This window comes from Perissodus microlepis, chromosome 6 (assembly GCF_051167445.1).
Source record: "Perissodus microlepis isolate ML-2025 ecotype Zambia chromosome 6, ASM5116744v1, whole genome shotgun sequence".
NCBI classification, from domain to species: domain Eukaryota; kingdom Metazoa; phylum Chordata; class Actinopteri; order Cichliformes; family Cichlidae; genus Perissodus; species Perissodus microlepis.
Genome location: NC_140466.1, coordinates 23,870,663 through 23,890,011, shown reverse-complemented (window position 1 = coordinate 23,890,011; position 19,349 = coordinate 23,870,663). Strand labels below are relative to the sequence as shown.

At 39.2% G+C, this 19,349-nt stretch overlaps 2 protein-coding genes across 4 annotated transcripts in view; one reads left to right on the top strand and one right to left on the bottom strand.

Annotated features, from left to right (window-relative positions):
- abcg2d (ATP binding cassette subfamily G member 2 (JR blood group)) overlaps positions 1–8,656 on the top strand; it is a 19,669-nt gene extending 11,013 nt beyond the window's left edge. For both annotated transcript variants that reach the window (XM_084931589.1, XM_084931588.1), the window contains 7 exons: positions 959–1,041; positions 3,539–3,628; positions 3,711–3,832; positions 3,931–4,085; positions 4,930–5,019; positions 5,670–5,782; positions 5,874–8,656. In XM_084931589.1, coding sequence (XP_084787715.1) covers positions 959–1,041; positions 3,539–3,628; positions 3,711–3,832; positions 3,931–4,085; positions 4,930–5,019; positions 5,670–5,782; positions 5,874–6,021 — 801 coding nt within the window. In that variant the 3' untranslated portion in view covers positions 6,022–8,656. The remainder of the gene's footprint in view (positions 1–958; positions 1,042–3,538; positions 3,629–3,710; positions 3,833–3,930; positions 4,086–4,929; positions 5,020–5,669; positions 5,783–5,873) is intronic.
- On the bottom strand, positions 8,620–19,349 carry pkd2 (polycystic kidney disease 2). 2 transcript variants are annotated; one of them, XM_084931586.1, is made up of 15 exons: positions 18,390–19,349; positions 17,844–17,957; positions 17,064–17,197; positions 16,026–16,276; positions 15,700–15,924; positions 14,713–14,941; positions 14,458–14,628; positions 14,157–14,338; positions 13,937–14,057; positions 13,731–13,829; positions 11,915–12,036; positions 11,684–11,801; positions 11,374–11,537; positions 9,881–10,028; positions 8,620–9,491 (listed from the first exon to the last, which is right to left on the bottom strand). In XM_084931586.1, the coding sequence occupies exons 1-15, from the start codon at positions 18,808–18,810 to the stop codon at positions 9,282–9,284; spliced, it is 2,709 nt and encodes a 902-aa protein (XP_084787712.1). In that variant the 5' UTR covers positions 18,811–19,349; the 3' UTR covers positions 8,620–9,281. The 2 variants fall into 2 exon arrangements, with proteins under 2 accessions (XP_084787712.1, XP_084787713.1); XM_084931587.1 differs by having other exon boundaries at positions 11,374–11,534.

Here is a 19,349-nt window from a genome sequence, read left to right as displayed (position 1 = left end):
CATTGTTTAATCACATTAACATGTTTCTAATTTAATGTTTAAGATCACTTGAAAAGGCAAGATCCAATGTAAAATTAGCGCAACAAACTGTATTGTCATTACTGGAAATAACCGTATTTTTATGAGGAAGTTATTTTCTGTTATTTTACGGTAGTATTTTGGCGCCCCAGCTGCCGGAATATTACCGTTTTTTTAAGATGTTTTTTTTAACAGTGTACATTGTATTGGCCCCATCATCGTGAGCAGGATATGCAGCGTGTTAGAGGGGTCAGCTTTATGCCCTCATTAGTCACCCCATGGCGGCAAAATGCTGTCAGAAGTCTCCTCACTTTAAGAATTATTAACAGCTAATTGGTCCTAAATAAGTCAAAAATAATCCTTCGAGAAGGTTCCTTGGTGGCATGGGTGCAGTAATCAGCTTTGGTGACTGTTGTGACCCCACTCCTGCCTCTTTGGGCCTGAATCTGAACTGATATCATATCTAGCCGAAGCCCCTTGGCCCCGGTGTGGGAGTCATCACATGATGGCATCATGACCTATCTCGCCGCTGCCCAGCTTCCACATGAGGGACTGAGGGGAATGAGGTGAAAAAGGCTCAACCTTACTGGCTTATCCCTTCACCCTGGGAACCGCTTAGTTCTGTCATAACCTGTAAATAGTTTCAGCTTAAAACATGTCTTGCTTTCACCTTTTTTTCCCCTCCATTCAGTCATCTCACCCCAGGATCAGTTCAGGAGGACATAACCTTAGCATTTTCTGCTCACTTCAGTCCTTTGTACCCATGTTTTTGTTTTGTTTTATACCCCCAAAAGTTGAATTTAGTTTTTCCATAAACACAAACTGGTGAGTTTGGATTAAACTGGACTTCAGGAGGTTTTAAGGTTTTTTATATAACAACATATTGAATGTGTATGTTGTAGGCACAGAAGTCATCACGTTGTCTAAATCTCTTATGCAGCTGGGAGTCAACGTTTTCCTCGCTCTCATCGTGGGAGCCATTTTCTTTGGGGTCAAAGATGATCAGAGTGGTATTCAGAACAGGTGAGAGAACTGCTCTCAGCAGTGAGCTGGAGTCACGTAATAATATTTTACAAAATGTTCTGAGTATGTAATGTGACTGTCCTGCTGTCATCTCCAAAAAAAACCAAGCATCTTCATGGCTAAATAATTTGTACTTTGATCATTTTAATGTTGTGTGTTATTTGTTTATTTAAAGGATTCCCATTGTCTAAATGCCACAGCAGCTAATCAGCTAATGTCTCAAACTTATAATACTTATTACATGGGTGTAATTTAGCTGGTTTAATATATATGGCACTACATGAAATGCATGCAATAATGTAAAGCTCACACAGCAAAATTCCTTTTGACTCTCGTTGTCCGCAGGCCCATAAATGCCTCAACATACTCTTATAAAATCGATGTTTTTATTAACTGTTACATTAACACAGCCCTCGGCCTGTTACTGCAGTATGACTGTTACTTCCCCATCTGGTCTTGCAGTTATCGCAGTAAACCATCTGATTTAGAGGAAATGTTGGCACGTGTGAGTGAACGGTGCAGCTTAAAAAATGCTCGAGAAAGTCCTTCGCCTCCATAGTCGGGGTGTGAGACGCAGCGATGTGGTTCAGATATGGGTTTAATACACTTGTAAAAGGTTAATTTAAGACTACAAACCAGTCAGCTAACATGAAAAATGTCAACCTAAGATTTGACGCTTCAGTCATAAAATGTTTAAGCTATATTCATGGCTTGGTTTAGTAATGCTTCGTTGATCGCTTAAGCCTGTAAAATAACATTTGGGTTGCCAGTTTGTAGAGTGTCTTTCTTTAGCATGGTACTTCACTTGAAGACACAGTGTGTCTTTGCTTCCCTCTTTCCAGATTTCTTGTGTGTGCCTCATGTTAGCGAACTGAGCGAATCCAGCAGCATTTGTGAGGAAAATTACTAATAAGCAATTTATTAATTGTTTGGACCCTACATATTTTATAGAGGATGTTTTCCACAATATGTAAACCCCAAAACTCTTTTTTTAATGCGCTGCAACTACAAAAAATCTATATCGATGGGCAAATGTTTAAATTAGTAGCTTTAGTAGCATTTACTTTTATTAGTAAGTCGTTGTTTTAAACTGGACTTCTTTTATTGTTTCATTTTTAGGTTGTTTTGTTTTTATTTTTTAATGCTTTACACGTTTACACACTAAAGGCAACATGTTTCCCCATAAATGTTCAGGTCAGTGACCGCTTCTGGTGAAAAAGTGTGAAAGGTAATTCCCGCTCGGTTAATCCTCTTACCGTTTTTTATTGGGCACAACCTGGTACTCGCAAGTCCAGCGAAGCCCATCAGAGACCTCAGTGGTCTCCCTTTTTCCTTTCAGCAGTGTACAGGGACCTAATGTGATTATATTCAAGGTCAGTGCACATGCAGAATGGCAGACAGCCCGTACGTGGCTTAAATGTCTCAAGTTTCTCACCCCTCCTTCATCTTTGCTTGGTGTAGGGGCTAATATTGGGGCAACAACAATCAGCATCAACAGTCAGCGTAGGAAAATCAGCAATGAGGGAAAAAAACCCAGAAAACAAATGCTTTTAAACTTTAGTTTATGTGTGTATGAGCTTATATTGCTCAGATTGGGAGTCTGTGCTCAGGACATCAGTGACAAACTACTGCAAACATTTTCAAGTTTTCAAAGGTCACGTTACAGTATGTAAGATCTTTAGTCTTTATTCTGCTCTGAACATGTTTGATTTTACTGTTTTCTTAACAGTTCAGTACTGTGCTGAAATTCTTGAGCCGCCACTCACTTCTTTATATTTTGCTAAGAAAATGTGAAATAAGTACAGTGATTTGTGCAAACTCCATACGGTATATTCCTGTACAGAGTTTGTACAATTCCACATACTGAAAAGTCAATATTTGGTCTGACTACCATTATTCTTCTACACAGCCTGAACTCTCTTAGGCAAGCTTTCTTACCATTTCTTTAAGTTATCTTTGGGGATAGTTCTCTGGGCTTCTTGACGGACATTCAAAGGTCTTCTTTGGATGTTGGCTGGCTTTTGTTCTGTTCTCTGTCAACATCATAATGACGAAGTCCGGGCTCCAATAGTTCCCCAGGCTTTCTGAAAGACCTTCAGAAGACCTGGAGAACTATTGCTCAAGAAACTCTGGCTCTTTGAAGGCAAAATATAAGGAAATGAGGAGTGACTCAAGACTTGCACAGAGCTGTGTCTTTGCTTCTGTGTTGATTGACAGGTTGGAGTCTCATGTTATTTTTTTTCTAAGACTTTTCCTGGCAAGCATCCTATACAGGTCTTATCTGTGCAGTCTCTTTTTGAGTATAGTGTGCACTTTAAGTGTCGTGCTGTCCGAGAGGTTCCAATTCCAACTTTATTTATACAGCACCAAATTACAAAAACAGTCGCCTCAAAGCGCTTTATATTCCAAGGTAGACCCTACAATAATACGTACAGAGAAAAACCCAACAATCACATGACCCCCAGTGACCAGACTTTTGCTTTTCTGATTGCTCCAGGATGGGCGCCCTCTTCTTCATCACTACCAACCAGTGTTTCAGTACTGTGTCTGCAGCCGAGCTCTTCATCACTGAGAGGAAACTCTTCGTGTAAGTTCTCCATCAGGATGCCGTATACGTGTGTGTGTGACTCTAGATTGAACTGTTGCTTTATGTGTTTCTCTCGTGACAGGCACGAGTACATCAGTGGCTACTACAGAGTGTCTGTCTACTTCCTTTCTAAGATCCTGTCTGATATCGCTCTGCGCACCGTCACCTCTGTTATCTTCAGCTGTGTTGTCTATTTTTTGATTGGTGAGACTTTTATCTATTTAACTATTTTAATTTTTGCATTTAAATTTTAAAAAATGACATCAGTGTGTAAAAACGCACAAAACTGTGTGTCCAACCAGGGCTCAAATCCACAGCAGAAGCCTTTTTTATCTTCATGCTGACGGTGACTCTGGTGGCCTACACAGCCACAGCCATGACCATGGCCATCTCAGCTGACCAGAGTGTCGTGGCTATTGCCAACATCCTCATGACCATCACCTTTGTCTTCATGATGGTAAGAGATACAGTAACTCCATGACCCACATAAATAAGTTGGAAGGGAGAAGGAGTAAAGATGACATCTACGTTTTTTGTTGTAGGTAGCTTTAGGGGTTTTTTAAAAAAAAGAAATGAGACATTTTAAACAGAAGACTCACTGATGACATAAACTCACTGGTCACTTTAACATCAGATGTAGTTATAAAGGGATGGAGATGGTCAGCAACAATACTCGGCTATGCTGAGGTGTGGTCTTATTCAAGGTTTGATGTGTCGTGCATTCAGAGATGCTCTTCTGCACACTTTGACTGTCACGAGTTGGTTACTGTTGCCTGTTCAGAGCAGTCTGACCATTCTCCTTTTACTTTTGGCATCAACAAATCATTTTCACCCAGACCTGCCATTCACTGGATATTTTCTCATTTTTTGAGATTGCTGTGTGGGCAAAAATTCACTTCAATCACCTTTCTTTCCCATTCTGATGCTCAGTTTGAACTTCAGCAGGTCTTCTTGACCTTGTGTACTTGCTTAAATGCACCAAGTTGCTACTACGGGGTTGACAAATTAAGTATAAGAATGGCAATGCCTAATAAAGTGGCCAGTAAGTGCATTATAAATGATTGTTGATTGATTTCTTAATCAATAGCAAAATTTCCCAGAAAACATTGAGGAATTATGCTTTTGATTAAAAAAAAAATCAGGTTTACTATCTACGTTTTACTGTCTGATAGTAAAAGCTCCCGTGAGACTAATAACATCCTGCATCTGGACTTTGAAACATTTAGATGTGTTTGCAAGCCGTGTTATGTCAGTTCTATCCTCCAGAAAAAAGACATCTAAACTGACTTTGTGTCTTCTAGATTTTTTCAGGACTCCTGGTGAATCTACCCAGCACCAAAGACTGGTTGGCTTGGCTGAAGTACTTTAGTATTCCTCGTTATGGTCTTGCAGTAAGTCAGCATTAAAGGTTTTGACAGCAGAAGATGCAGATATAGAGAGAAAGTAGCAGAAACAATTCAAAATTCAGAGAGAGGTTATCACCTCAATGAAATAAATACATATCACAGACAACCTCCTTCACATATATGTTTTAGCAGTTTTAGTTTTAATTGTCTGTAAGTGTGTTTTTATTGAACTGGACCTGAACTGGACTCTAAACTTGATGTTAGATGGCTGAATGCATAGACTTAAACAGACTTCTCTGATTTTAACTGTTGGGTGTTGCACGTTATACCAAACATACACGACCAAGTGGATAGCCTACTGATAATGCACTTTAAAAACCCCATGTACAGTAACTGTCATGTTTGAAGATGGAGCCAAACTCAAAGGAGAGGATTAAGGCCAACAAACTAGGGACCAACTGACCACAAGCACAGCTAAAGACAGCATGCAAGAGACAAGAGACTTTAAAAATAAAACAGGAAGTTACTTTATATGGCAACATATACGTGAAAAGGGAGTTGAGACCCAAAAGAGAATAGCTACATTACATTTATTGTTTTAAAATGGAACAAATGATCTGCCAAACGCACCATATTGTATTTAAATTGTTCTGCTAAGGATTTACTGCTCTGCCTCACCTGCTGTCTTTGTTCAGGCCTTGAAGATAAACGAATTTGTGGGTCTGAGGTTCTGCGAAGAGGTTGTAATCCGAAACAGCAACATGTCAGCTATGACAGCCAACTGCACTGTGAAAACAGCTGGCCAGACGTGAGTAATTGATCCAGTTCTGTCTTACTGGTTAACAACATGTTGTATTGTGGCTCTAATATCTGACCAGTTTGAACACGCCTCATTTCAGATGCACAGGAGAGCAGTATCTGGAGTACCTGGGCATAGACTACACCTCCTGGGGTCTGTGGGAGAATCATGTAGCTTTGACTGTTATGATGATCATATTTCTCATCATTGCCTATCTGAAGCTTCGCTTCATTAAGAAATTTACTTAATGCGTTATTTGTTTTTTACTTTAATGTACCAGCACTGATAGATCTTGTCCTCAGAAATAGCACAATTAAAGCTACATTTATATATTGGGGGTTTAGTTTTATTTTACACTGCCCTCATATCTTTAGCATATAATGAAGCCAAAAGAAAGTTAGAGTACAAGTGCAAATACTGAAATAAAAAGCTGAAAGCAGCCGAAAACAGCTAGCTAAACTTTTCTAGAGTTCACGTTTTTACCATTAGTCTCCCTGTAAAGCTCATAAAATCTTATTATGTGTTGTGTTCAGCTGCTCATTAACCCTTTTACGCATAGTGGTCACTACAGTGGACAGCTATTCAAACACTGTTTTCTTGTATTCATATCAGTGTTGATGGTACACTTGCACATACACCACTACATTGGACACTGATGTGTCACTCCATACCCTGCCACCCACTCTAAAGGTGATGTTGTCCACTTAAGTGGACATGTAAAAAACTATTTGAAAAATACACGTTTAAAAAATGAAGTTCAAAAATCTTTTTGTCATGCCTAAAGATGAATAAAAATACTGATTAAGGTTGTCCTAATCAATCACGTGGCAGCGACTCAATGCATTGATGCATGCAGACATGAACAAGATGACCTGCTAAAGTTCAAACAGAGCATCAGAATATAGAGGAAAGGTGATTTAACTTGAGCATGAAATGGTTTTGGTACTAAATGGATTGGTCTGAGTGTTTCTGAAGCTACTGATCTACTGGGATTTTCCCCACACAACTATCTCTAGGGTTTACGGAAAAAAGTCAGAAAAAATAGAAAATATCTATTGAGCAGCAGGTCTCTGGGTGAAAATGCCTTCTTGATCGCAGAGGTCAGACATTCAACAATATCCAACTTGTTAAAATCAAAGTGTACAGAAGAGCATCTGTAAATACACGACAAACCTTGAAGCAGGTGGACTACAGCAGCAGAAGACCATATCACAGCCTACCTGTGTTGCTCACCCTGTCCCTTTTGGATCGCAGTGTACCCATCTTCTGATGACAGTGAGTTTGCTGTGCTCGAATGACCTCTACAGTCAGCAGATCTGAATCCAGTACACTATATTTGGGACGTGGTGGAATGGGAGATTGATGTGAGCTGACAAATATTCAGCAGCTGTGTGATGCTATCGTGTCAGTATAGACCAAAGTCTGTGAGGAAAATTTCCAGCTCCTTTTTAAATCTCCCCAACAAAGAATTAAAGCAGCTCTGAAGGCAAAAGGGGTCCAACCCAGTACTAGCAACCTAGTGGAGATGCCAGTGTGTGTATTTATTGTGCAGATATAAAAGTATACCAGTATACCAAGTAAGCAAGTATGGCTGTTTCCCAAAATATCAAAATCTAGTTGTTGGTTCCTTTGTTTACTGTTATATACGTTTAGTCTGGATAAAATCTTTGTGGGTATAAAAAATTGTGAGTCCAAAACAAACTAGACAGTATATTTTCAAATTATAGGAGAAAATTGTGAATTTTCCAAAGTGAAAAAGTGTAGAAATTAAAAAGTATACTGGCCTCAAAGTAAACTTTCAAAGCTGTTTATTAATATTTACTTCTGCAGCATTTGTCAGTTTGTGACTTTTTCCCAATACCTTTGTAACCCAGTTATTTTGATTAAAGTTTCCAAATTATACTTATTTAATTGTGCTATTAATTTTTCACAATATAATTAAAAGCTGATCATTTGTAATTGTAGACATTAAAGCATTACATCAAGTGGCTTTATCTGTTTTCCAAAGCAAAACTCTGTAATACATCTATACTCTGTTAGTTTTTTCATACCATGTATAAAGATTTTCATGTAACTTTTGGTCTTGTGTTTTTTATTATTATTATTATTATTAATGCATTAATTATTATTAATACAGTTATAAACCTTAGTGTAGTTACCACACACCAAAACCATGATATAAATTCTCCTGAAATAAGAAACATGTATTTTGCGCTAAGATTTTATACCAGATTAAATAGTTCTTGGGAAACTTGAAATTAGCATTCACAGAAAGGACTTTTGCGTAACTTTAAATCAGTGTATATGGAAAAATTTGAAGTACAAACCAAATTTTGGTTACTGAAAACCTTAAAATGTGTAAAATATCTTTTAATTTAACATCATTTGCAAATAAATGTCAATGTACTAAAACTGCTGCATCTAAACTTTCTCTTCTTAGACAAATCCAAAATGACTTTTGGCCTACTTTTCAGTTCACTCCAATTTTATTTATATAGCACCAAATCACAACAACAGTTTCCCCAAAGTGCTTTAATTTGTATGGTAAAGACCTACAAATAATACAAGGAAACCCCAATAATCACATTACCGTCTATGAGAAACACTTGGAGACAGTGGAAAGGAAAAACTCCCTTTTAACAGGAAGAAACCTCCAACAGAACCAGTCTCAGGGAAGTTTGTGGGTGCAGTTTATTTTCTGTTCAGATCAGTAGACAGTATGACTATTATTTGATTCTGCTTTAAAATAATGACTCATCTGTAATACTGTATATGTGATTTCTCTCTCTTTTTATACATATGTTTTCTTGTAAAGTGAGATAAAACCAAGTAAAGTCCCCCTGATGTATTTTGATAACACTTTATTTGGCACAACAGATTTTTTTTTTTTAAAAAAAGCCACAGGAAAAATAATGCATGGGTTTCCCATGAACACTGGATGCACTCCAAATCGAAGTTTGTTTAAAGTTACAATATGTATCATAAAACGATAAGCTAATTCATTGGAAGGATGAGTAAATGTGACAGGAAGTGCCACACTTGTACCTACTGCATATTAAAATGATGAAAAAAGTAATCAGCAACATTATTATTCATAGAAAGGGCTTTTGTATAAATGCTAATAATTGTGCATACAGCGATCGAAAGCATGTAATATTAAAATCATACACTGAATTCTGAATATACTTGCTCGCTGGTACATGCGCGTGTAATACTGTGGTGTAATGATTAAATCCTTCACTGTTCCTCAGCACCCTGTCTGTTTTGTTTACCTTTCGTCATCTGTCAAAATATACGTGAGACTGAGTAAAGACCCTTTGCATGTGACAGCCTCTCTCTTTCAGTGCATTTGTGTATACCAGGTGAGGTGCATTTGACTTCCTCTCTAATATGTTGAGTAAGTTAAACACCTTCCATGAGCTTTAGCACATTCTGCTGCAAAACAAAGACCCACATATTAAGTTAGGATCCAATAAAGTTTCTTTGCAGAGTTCAGCATGCCAAGTCTTCACACATGGCCGCTCCCATTCACGCCTGTGTCGAGGCCGTCGGTGGACAAGGACGAGGAAGGGCGAGGCCGCGGGCCAACAGGAGTGGCCGGCTGTGGGTGGCTGACCTGTGAGACCATATCATCGGACTCCCAGCGCTCCAGTTCCTCCCTGACGAGCCTCTCCATCTGCTCCCTGTGTGTGTCTGTGTCCCGCCCCAGATGTTCATCCTGACAAACGGAAACAGATTAAATGTCAAACGATGTTAACGTCAGCTCAACCCACAAGTATTCATCTCATGAGTTTATCCAGTTAACTTATAATAACTCATTCTGAGCTTCTTCTTGAATGTAAGGGAAGTATTTAAAAAAAAGACTCTTGCTTAAATCCTAAATGTTCGATAGTGTTCACCACAGTGTTCATCACTGTTCAAGGGAGTGACTGAGAGTGATGAGCCAAACAATAAAAAATACCTAAAAACCCCAAAAACTAGAATACAGTTTTAAAACTCAACTGAGGGGAGCTGCAGGGTGCAATTCAGCCATAATTCAACACTACAAACACTACAAATTCAGTCATGTGATAACATTATTAACATAATAACATATTAACACCTCACCTCCATGACTCCATCCAGCAGCCTGCTCACCACGTCTCTTCTTTTAAGATTAGCTCTCTCCATGACTTCCAGCTTCACAATCACTGAATCGATCTTTGACACTATGCTGCCGATAGAGTGCTCCATCCTGTCCACGCGTCTCACCAGCCTGCACAACAAAGAATGATTTTCTCTCTTGTTGTTAAATGTCATATAGCGCTGCAGCTGCTATCACTCAGAACAGCATGAAAAACTACCACGTGACACACAATACCCATTTTTGCCTGCCAACATTAGCTGATGAGTTTAGCTGATGACAAAATTAAATCATTATTACATTATCAGTCTTTGTGTACAGCACGTGTTGGCAGATATGCAAAGGGACGATGTTAACACATCTGCAGTAATACAGATGCAGTTTCGCTAATGTCCAGTGCTGCATATACACCGATCAGGCATTTCTTTATCATGGCCCCTGTTAGTGGGTGGGATATATTAGGGAGGAAGTGAACATTTTGTCCTCAGAGTTGATGTGTTAGAAGCACAAAAAATAGGCAAGCATAAAGATATGAGTGAGTCTGACAAGGGACAAGCTGGACGATTGGGTCAGAGCGTCAACAAAGCTGCAGCTCTTGTGATGTGTTCCTGGTCTGCAGTGGTCAGTAACTATCAAAAGTGGCCCAATGTGAACCAGTGACAGGATGATAGATGGTAAGGCCAAAATGATGCATGTGGGGAGTGAAGGCTGGCCCGATGCATGTGGTGTGATCTGATCCAGCAGATGAGCTACTATAGCTCAAATTACTGAATAAGTTAATTCCCCAGATCTCAGTCCAATCAAGCATTTGTGGGATGACAAAGTACTCCGATTCATGGAGGCTGCACCTCGTGACTAACAGAACATAAAGAATCTGCAGATACCACACCACACCTTTAGGGGTCTATTGGAGTCCATGTCTCAATAGGGGGGCACAATATTAGGCATCTGGTTATTATGTTATGCCTGATTGATATCTATTTATTGTCATCAACCACATTTAATACAGTAGAGTTGTAGTTCACTGACAGACACAGCTACTGTTACAAAGAAATATTTAACTTACTATAATAAATACTGACAGTTAACAAATCTGTAATAAATCTGGACTCTGGTTTAAAGTCCTTAGATCTAAACTTGAACTTGCAGCTTCTTGTTGTTGTTGTTTTAGTTTCTGGAATTGACAATAAACTTCGTCTTTAGTCTGTCCAACAGTCTCAGGAAATCTGTCATGACTATGTGTTCATTAATATTTAAAAAATATATTTAAAAAATAATTATTTGTTCCTGACAAAATGTTTTCATGCAGCGCAAGTTTAACCTATACTTCGGGATGTTTCACAATCACCAAAAACTCTCATCAATTAGACTTCATTCCATGCTTACATCCAGTTATCACCATGGTCCTTTCTCTACTGACTGAGTCTGCCCAGCAGTTTACTGATCAAACTAAGGAAGGAAAAAAAAAACTTCATACAATTGAAACTCCTCATACGAGACACCCCCAGAGCTGCTGCCACGACGTCGAGAGCTGTGACCACTGTCCTCATCGTCGTCCTCCTCTGAGTCATCCTGGGTACGAGGGAAGCTCCGCCCACTGCTGGGTCGAGTCAGCGAACTGCGTTCCAGATCCAAGTCCTCCTAGCGTATGAGCAGAGACACACTGAACATCTGCTGTTGTGGCTGCACTGTTGCACTTATGTGCAGATTGTCTGATCGGTTACTGAAATAACACTCTTTTCTTGTTTTACCAAATGGTAAAAATAAAAGCTTGTGGCTTCACTCACTCTCTCTTTCTCCAGGTCATCTCTCATTTGCTGGTGTTCATGCTCTGTCAGCTCCTGATCACCATCCTGATCGTATTTGGCAAAGATGGCCTGAATCTCTGCATCTGTGTGACCCTTTCTGATCAAATTAAGAGACAGTACACACTGAAGACAGGCTGCATGAGTGTTATATTCAATAAACTGAGCACAACAACTCTGAGGGATTTTAGCAGAATTAGAGAGTTTCCTCACCCTTTTAGATCCTGACGGAGTTCATCAAAGTTCAGTTTCCCCCCAGCTTGACGCAAACCGTCTGAGATGTCATCTACCGCTGTCTTCTTTAGTCTCAGCTTCATTAAAGCTTTGTTACAACTCTGAGGGAAGGAAACCAGAGAAATATTTCAAATTACATTTACAGTAATATAAATGAGTCTCTTCCATAATATACTGACAGCGACAGAGGGGGGAAGAAACAAAGTACAAATACTTCGTTACTGTACTTAAGTAGAATTTTCAGGTACCTGTACTTTACTTGAGTAGGTCTTTTTTCTGACAACTTTTTACTTTCACTCCCTACATTTTGAAACAAACACAGTGTGTTGCTAGATGCACTGATCGGGGACCGCTTTTAATTTCGTTGTACCTGTGACAATGACAATAAAGTTATTCTGATTCTGATTAAAGGTCCAGCAGGGAGAGAAAAGAAAGAGCTAACTTCACTCAAAGATGGAGAAAGATAAGAAAGACAGGAGAGGAAGAAGAGGTTCGATTTAAATGTAAGGACTGCTCAGTGGGATATGATGTGACATGTGTTTTCACATTGTTATACATGCTGCAAAAAACAGAGGGAGACTAAATGTGTTGTTTAAAGATTGAATGAAAAGACTCTGCAGTTTAGTGCAGGATAAACAGGTTACTTTGCTGTACTGTGGTGGATTTAAAGGTTCTCCCACCTGCTGAATCCCATTTTAGCCTCTTCCCTACTAGTTTTCTAGTTTATAGGCAAAGTCACTCTCTACAATGGAGGAAAGAGAAAATAGTGCTATTTTTATACTCTGAGTACCTTTATTAGAAATACAATGTAGAATGAAATAAAGTTTGTATTTCTATGTACTAATATTATTTTATAATTACATTAGTATAATACAAGGTTCAGTTAGCTTAGCACAAAATAGCTGGTAGAAAGGTCCTTCAAAGAGCTACTTTTACTTTCTTACTTTGAGTACATTTTAGAGCCTGTACTTTTTTACTTTTACTTGAATAAAGAAGTTGACTCAATGCTTCAACTTTTACTGGAATATTTTTTAATACTCTTTAGTTATACTTAAGTACAGAATGTCTGTACTTCTGCCACCTCTGGACAGTGATAGAAACACATAACTGCAGTCCTACCACTTCTTCTCAGCAAGGAAAGCCCGAAAAACCTCACAAAAAGCAGAAAATACTGCCCACCCAACACTCCACACATGGTTCAGATAGATTCAAGAGAAAAGCATCAGTCTTTTTGTTAAAACTACAAAGCAGAGTTTTTACACTTGAATGCACCACAGCAAGACCTGATGTCTGCCCATTTTCCGCATAACATCATCATTATGAAACTTAATTTCTTGTGACTGGCTGCTCTTTGCATTTCTTTGAAGACAGAAGTTGTGCTTTAAAGCCCCACCCCCATCTCAGGCACATCCAAATTCACAGCTCTGATGTCCGGAGTTTTTACTTCCCACTAACTGATGAAATGAAAGTCATGGTTCTCCCTATTTATTTAGATACAAGCTTCGACATAACAGCCCAGATTCGTTCCAAGGTGCCTGCTCAGGTGAGAGGACATGGCCTAACTGATCTTTAATATGAGCATCAAACAACATCACAGTAAATATACAACAGACCACAAAGTGTGTCATAATACTTCCCCTGTTAAGATTCAGTCACACCCAAGAAATCACACTTTCAGGTGTACATGCTTATACTTGTGATTATTATTATTATTATTATTATCAAAGCCAAAACCAATTTAAAAGAAATCTGCCTTAATAACAAATAACAATTAAATAGAAATGTTGTTCAATACCTTCTTAATAAGGTCTGTCATTTCCATCTCAGACCTCTGTTGGGACATGTCAGCCTTCACCTCAGAGTATGTGTCATTGATAATAGCCAAGAACATGTTCTATGTAAAAAATAAAGAGAGGAAATATTGTAGGATAACTGAGCATTAATTTTAAAACCCAGAACAAAGGTTACTTATTTAACAAATCACGTGGATTCTCTACTTACCATGAGAATAAAGAAAATGAAGAAGACAAAGGTTGTAAAGTATATAGGTCCAACAACTGGATGAGCTTCTTCAATTTCTGAGAAGTTAAAGTCTCCCAAAATGATACGAAACTGGGTAAATCTATGCAAACAAACAAATAAAACATTTTAAACAACAATAGGAAACAACACTGGTTTGAGGTGTTCCTACATTCATTAGCTAAATTTTCAAGGCTCTTACATGCTGGCTTGGAAAGTGCTGAAATCGTTGACTTGAGTTCCAAACACCAAGTAGGCCAGCTGAGCGTAAGCCAAGAAAATGATGAAGAACATGATGGCAAAACCCATGAGGTCCTTGGCACAGCGAGACATGGTGCTGGACAGCTGACTCATGGTCTTATTGAAGTTGATGAACTTAAAAAGCTGAGAGGAAGTGAGACAGTGTTCGCATTAGTCGACTCTGCTGCATTGGTAAATTCCACTAAGTGTTCCTTGAAGGTCTCCTGGATGAATTATGAAGTAAAGAAAGAAGATTTTTTTACCTTGACCCAGGAAAAGAAGACAATAACCGCAGCCATGTTGTTAAACTGAACCTGCAGGTTGGCTAAAGGCTCAAAGCTGGGGTGAGCAGTGTGGTTCTCCAACAGGCCTCTCAGCAGGTTTCCAACCATGGCTGTTCTCGTTATGTTCATAATAATAGCAACAACGCTCATCTGAAAGAAACAAGCAAGTGAAAGTCTGTGAATATCAAATCAAATCAAATTTGGAATCATCCTAAAATTAACCTTGATACCCACTGTGACAATAAGAACATCGAGACAGTTCCACAGGCTCTTGAAGTAATGTAGGCGGTGGATGCGGATCTCCAACACTTCCTCCACCACATAATAGAGAATGAATAGGCAGAAAGCCACTTCACACATCCCAACAAAATAGTCCCAGCTGGACACGTATCGTATCAGTCGCACCGTCTGGAACTGCCAAGAGGTCACTACGCCACCAGTAGCAGGGAACTCTGCCAGCAACCTGACAAATGCACCACATTTAGTCAGCTATTGCAACGGTAGCTGGCATTGTTATGTTGCGGAAACAAATCAAACTAAAGTGTGTAAATCAAGAATCTGGCTGATGATAAGTCAGGAAGGAGCATGATTAGGCTTTCTAATCCTCGCTAACAATGGAAGAAAAAGTAGATTTAAGTTGGTGAGTATTTTCCTCAGCAACTTCCTTCTTCGATTTAGGACTAGCCATGTGTATACATCCATACTAGTCACCACCATTGAGGTTCAGCAAAGTAATGTGGATAGGCACCAGGTGATAACCATATGCTACCACACACATTTTAGTTAACAGAATACTAAAAGCTTTTTACTTTTTGTTAAATTCAGTTTAAATTCAAGAATCGAATCCAAAAATAGGCAATTTGACCTAAGGGCATTTTTCACCATTTCTGCTTATAAAGACCTTAAAACTAATAGTCCAGTCATACAAGAGGAAAATCTAAAAAATTATATATTGAAAAGAGGGGTCTATAGTAAATTGTGCTGCAATTAAAACAGCAAATTTATTTTAGATTTACTTTATTTTATTTTCAAATTGTGAATTTTCAGTAGCAAACTCAGAAAACATTAAAATTAGGCATTTTCTTGAAGATATTTGTACCAACGTTTAACTATAATAATGATTTCAAAGTATGTTATCTGTAGTTTTGTTATTATAGTTTCAGCTCAATAAATCTGTTACAACCCAACATTAACATTTATGACAAGGCTATTGATTCTTACCTGGCGATGCAGAAAAGATTTATGTTGCCGTTGTAGACAGAGAAGTCGAGGAAGACTGCCCTAGTGCCTCTGTCCAGCCACAAGTGATCTTTCAGAACCTGCAGCTGGATGGCTGACTCCTCTTTGGTACGAGACAAGTCTTGGTAATATCCTCCACCTCCATATTTAGACACCTGACCTGAGTAACTGCTGCTATTCATCTCACTTTCTGGGGTGTACAACCACCTGACAGAGGCCAAGAGAGAAACATACAGGATGAAGATAGTAATATATCTGCATCCCATATGATACATATTTATGTAACCAATTTAAACTCATGAACTTACGCGGTTCCATTCTTGGGACCAAAGGGGGCAGTATCCTCATTGGTCAGGGTGTATAGGTTATAGCAGTCCTGGACCTCATCCCTCAGATCTTCATGGACAGAGCAGGTCTCATTGTGGACCTTGACCTGTCGGAGGCGCGGCACCCCAAGAAGGAGGTTCTCGTAGTAGATAAGACTCTGATTCTCTGGCAGGCTCTTATTATTGTACCACACCTCCCAGTACATGCCATTGAGGAAAGGTCCCTCTGTGAACTGAGAGTATAGGGCAGACAAAGGCATGAAGAAAGATCTTTAATTCCTGTAATCAAAAGTGTGGTTCATTACTAAGTTTGCACTGATTGAACTGATGGACACCAACTTCACAAGACTAAAACTGCCATGCACTTTTAAAACAAAGAAATACCTCACAGATGAGATCAACACCATACTCACATGTATTTGATAAATATGAACCGAAAGTTAAAGTTTCTTAGCTTAACACAAAATAAAGGTCAAGGTCAAACTTATTTATATAGCACATTTCCAACAGCTCATGCTGCATAAAAGTACTATACAAACTAAAGAGCAACTAAACAAGGAAAATGCACGACAATGATGCAATAAAAACAACAACAACAACAACAACAACAACGAATAGAAACAACAACGATGACTGAAGCTGTTAAACAAGTAATATATTTCTGTAACGCACAAATACAACCCCTGGGATAGGACCAAGTCCAGTATGTGACCTTTTTCATGAGTGGGGACAGTGACCCACTGTGTCAGGTTAAAAGAGTCTATAACATTTAGAAAGTCCTTGACCAGGGATTTAGCATCACAGCAGACATGAATATTAAAATCACCACTATCACCAAATCACCAAAATCAGAAACTTCAAATGCATCTGGTCAGTAGGGAGCAAATAAGCATTAGTTGAAAAAGTTGACTTTAAAGTACTCCTTTAAACATGACCTTCCTTTCTTGAGATGTTATGAAATGATAACAAAACTGCAGAAAAGTAAAAGACATCGACGACAGGATGAATGTTACACTTTACCTTCCAGAAATCCTCCATGGTTGACAGGCTCCTAAAAGTAGAGGGGTCCCCGGCAGGCAGCGGCGTGTCCAGGAAAAGCTGAGACATGACTTTGGTGTAATGGTACATATTTACACTCACCATCCCATAGGTCACTGCAGAACAAATCAGGATATGACAGGAAAGAGAAGGAAATTTCTATTAGCACCAGCAGCAATGACACAGTTTACATCCACTCTGACTGTGTAAGGACCCTATGAACATTTAAATTCAAAATTAGGCTGAATCTACTTTTAATTTTGTAATGCAATATTACTCTCTGCAGTTTTTCAGTAGTTCTGGAAAATGCTTTTAACGGGCTCAGGCTGGCAAAATAAGCCTTAATGGTGTCTGCCAGGAAATCATTTCCTGATCCACCCTAAACCACACTTTGGCATTTTTCATTGCAGCAAGAAGAGAGAAGGGAAAACTTTACCATGAGTTCTTTTTTTATTTGAACTTTCTTCCCAAACATGCCACTTCTTTTTGCCATTTGAAATTTGTGCTGTTTTTTGAATTTATGCCCGTTGACAAATGCTGGAATTTAGATTTTTCTGCCAGACTCATTAAGCTGTGAGTATGGAAAGTAAATTTTCAGCTACAGGACAGATGCCACATTTTAAACGGCTGTCCATGAGTCACTCTCAGTTCAGTCCACAACTGTTATCTGGAGCTTAATTTATGCTATCTATCAGGGGGATAATAAGTGACTTCTGAGGAACTACTCCTAAAGGACACAACAAGACTTGCATGTTTACTTACAGATACAGATGGTGATCAGGAATGCGATATATGTGAGCATCTCCCTCAGTACATTCCTGAGGTATCTTTCTCGACTGCTGTCACTCTCCTCCATCAGCTCTGTGCCCCACAGAACTACAAAGGAAACAGTTAACTATTAACGTGCAACATTTACACAGAGACTAAATGTGCAACTATCTCAGGAAAGTTTAGAAGAGTGACAACACTTGAGGCTTCCCTCTTTGCATAAATCCTTATATACATGAGATAAATAAAGGCTATAACACATCACGACAATATTAGTGCAATTATTAAACTCAGATTTACTGATAACAATAGAGAAGAAAGCGGTGGTCATACAGAATTCAAACATATATGTGATTCCTTACTTTAATGGACGAAAATAAAGTATTGTGTTTTATTATGCGTGCATCGTCTTTATTAACAGTTACAAAGTAAAAACACAAATAACACTTAGTAAAAAAAAATAGCATGACTGTCAGTGAACTGTACAAGTTTTTTTTTTGGCGTTATTCTTTACAATAAGAATAAAAAATCGTCACCTACTTCTGATTTTCTGGAGTATCTGCTTCAGACAGCTGGGGTGCCCATGCCTGTCTTGCTGCTCCAAAGTCGGGGTTGGATAGAGTCCTCCTCGGGGGATGTTGGTGCTGCTGCCCCCACGGTTGTAGCTACCCAGACCGCTGCTGCTGCAGCTGCTGCCGGAGGCCGTGGACGCCGACCTTCTCCCGGGACTCGCTTGAGGCCAGTCTGCTTCCATGATCTCGTCCTCTGGTTCAAAACCCGGGTTATCCCGGCTCCACGCCTGTCGCGAAGGTGGGGACGGGGTGCCTACGACTCCACCGAGACCCAGGTCTTGATGCTGGATGTTCTCCATCTCTATCCCTTCACTTGAGTCGAGTTTGTTTGCCGACCTAGCAGCCTGGCTCTGAGGCAGCTGCTGGGGTCTGACTCGAGATGAACTCATGGTCCAGCTATTATTATTATTTATTTATGTATTTTATTATTATAATATGGTGCGGGCATGCGAAAAAGCTAAATGTTACCCATAAACAGCAGCGACTGAAGCTTTCAGAGGTGACAAACTAAACTGTTAAACGCCTTAAAAAACAACCAAACAAATAAAGCAGAAAATTAGTCAAATGGCCAATTGAATGAGATCACAAAACCTTGCCGTGTGCGTAAAATTCACGGTAAAGAGATCTCAGTAACGATGTCCTGCTCCTCATAGCTAATGCAGTAGTTTCCACCCTCAACAAACCGTTAGAAACTTCCCGAAAAGTCCCGTGAAAAACGACGTCCGTTTCAAAGTGATGCCTTTAAAGTGGTTAAAGTTGTTAGATAAACATGTATTTGGACTGAACTGTCCGCCGCAATAAAATGCCGTGTTTACGTGAAAAAAAGAAGATAGTTTTCTCATCCCGGGACAGCCATCTTGTTCTTGTTACTCTTCCCCAAAAAACTCCTTGGGTTGGACTCGGGTTACAGTAGAAGTCATGGCGTCGC

Excerpts from the sequence above, each read along its gene's own strand:
- pkd2 (XM_084931586.1), bottom strand. The coding sequence starts at position 18,810 with ATGAGTTCATCTCGAGTCAGACCCCAGCAGCTGCCTCAGAGCCAGGCT. Across the intron at positions 14,058-14,156 it reads AGCACTTTCCAAGCCAGCAT|ATTTACCCAGTTTCGTATCA; the intron begins GTAAGAGCCTTG and ends TTGTTTGCATAG. Across the intron at positions 9,492-9,880 it reads TGCTGGATGGAGTCATGGAG|GATGAACATCTGGGGCGGGA; the intron begins GTGAGGTGTTAA and ends TCCGTTTGTCAG.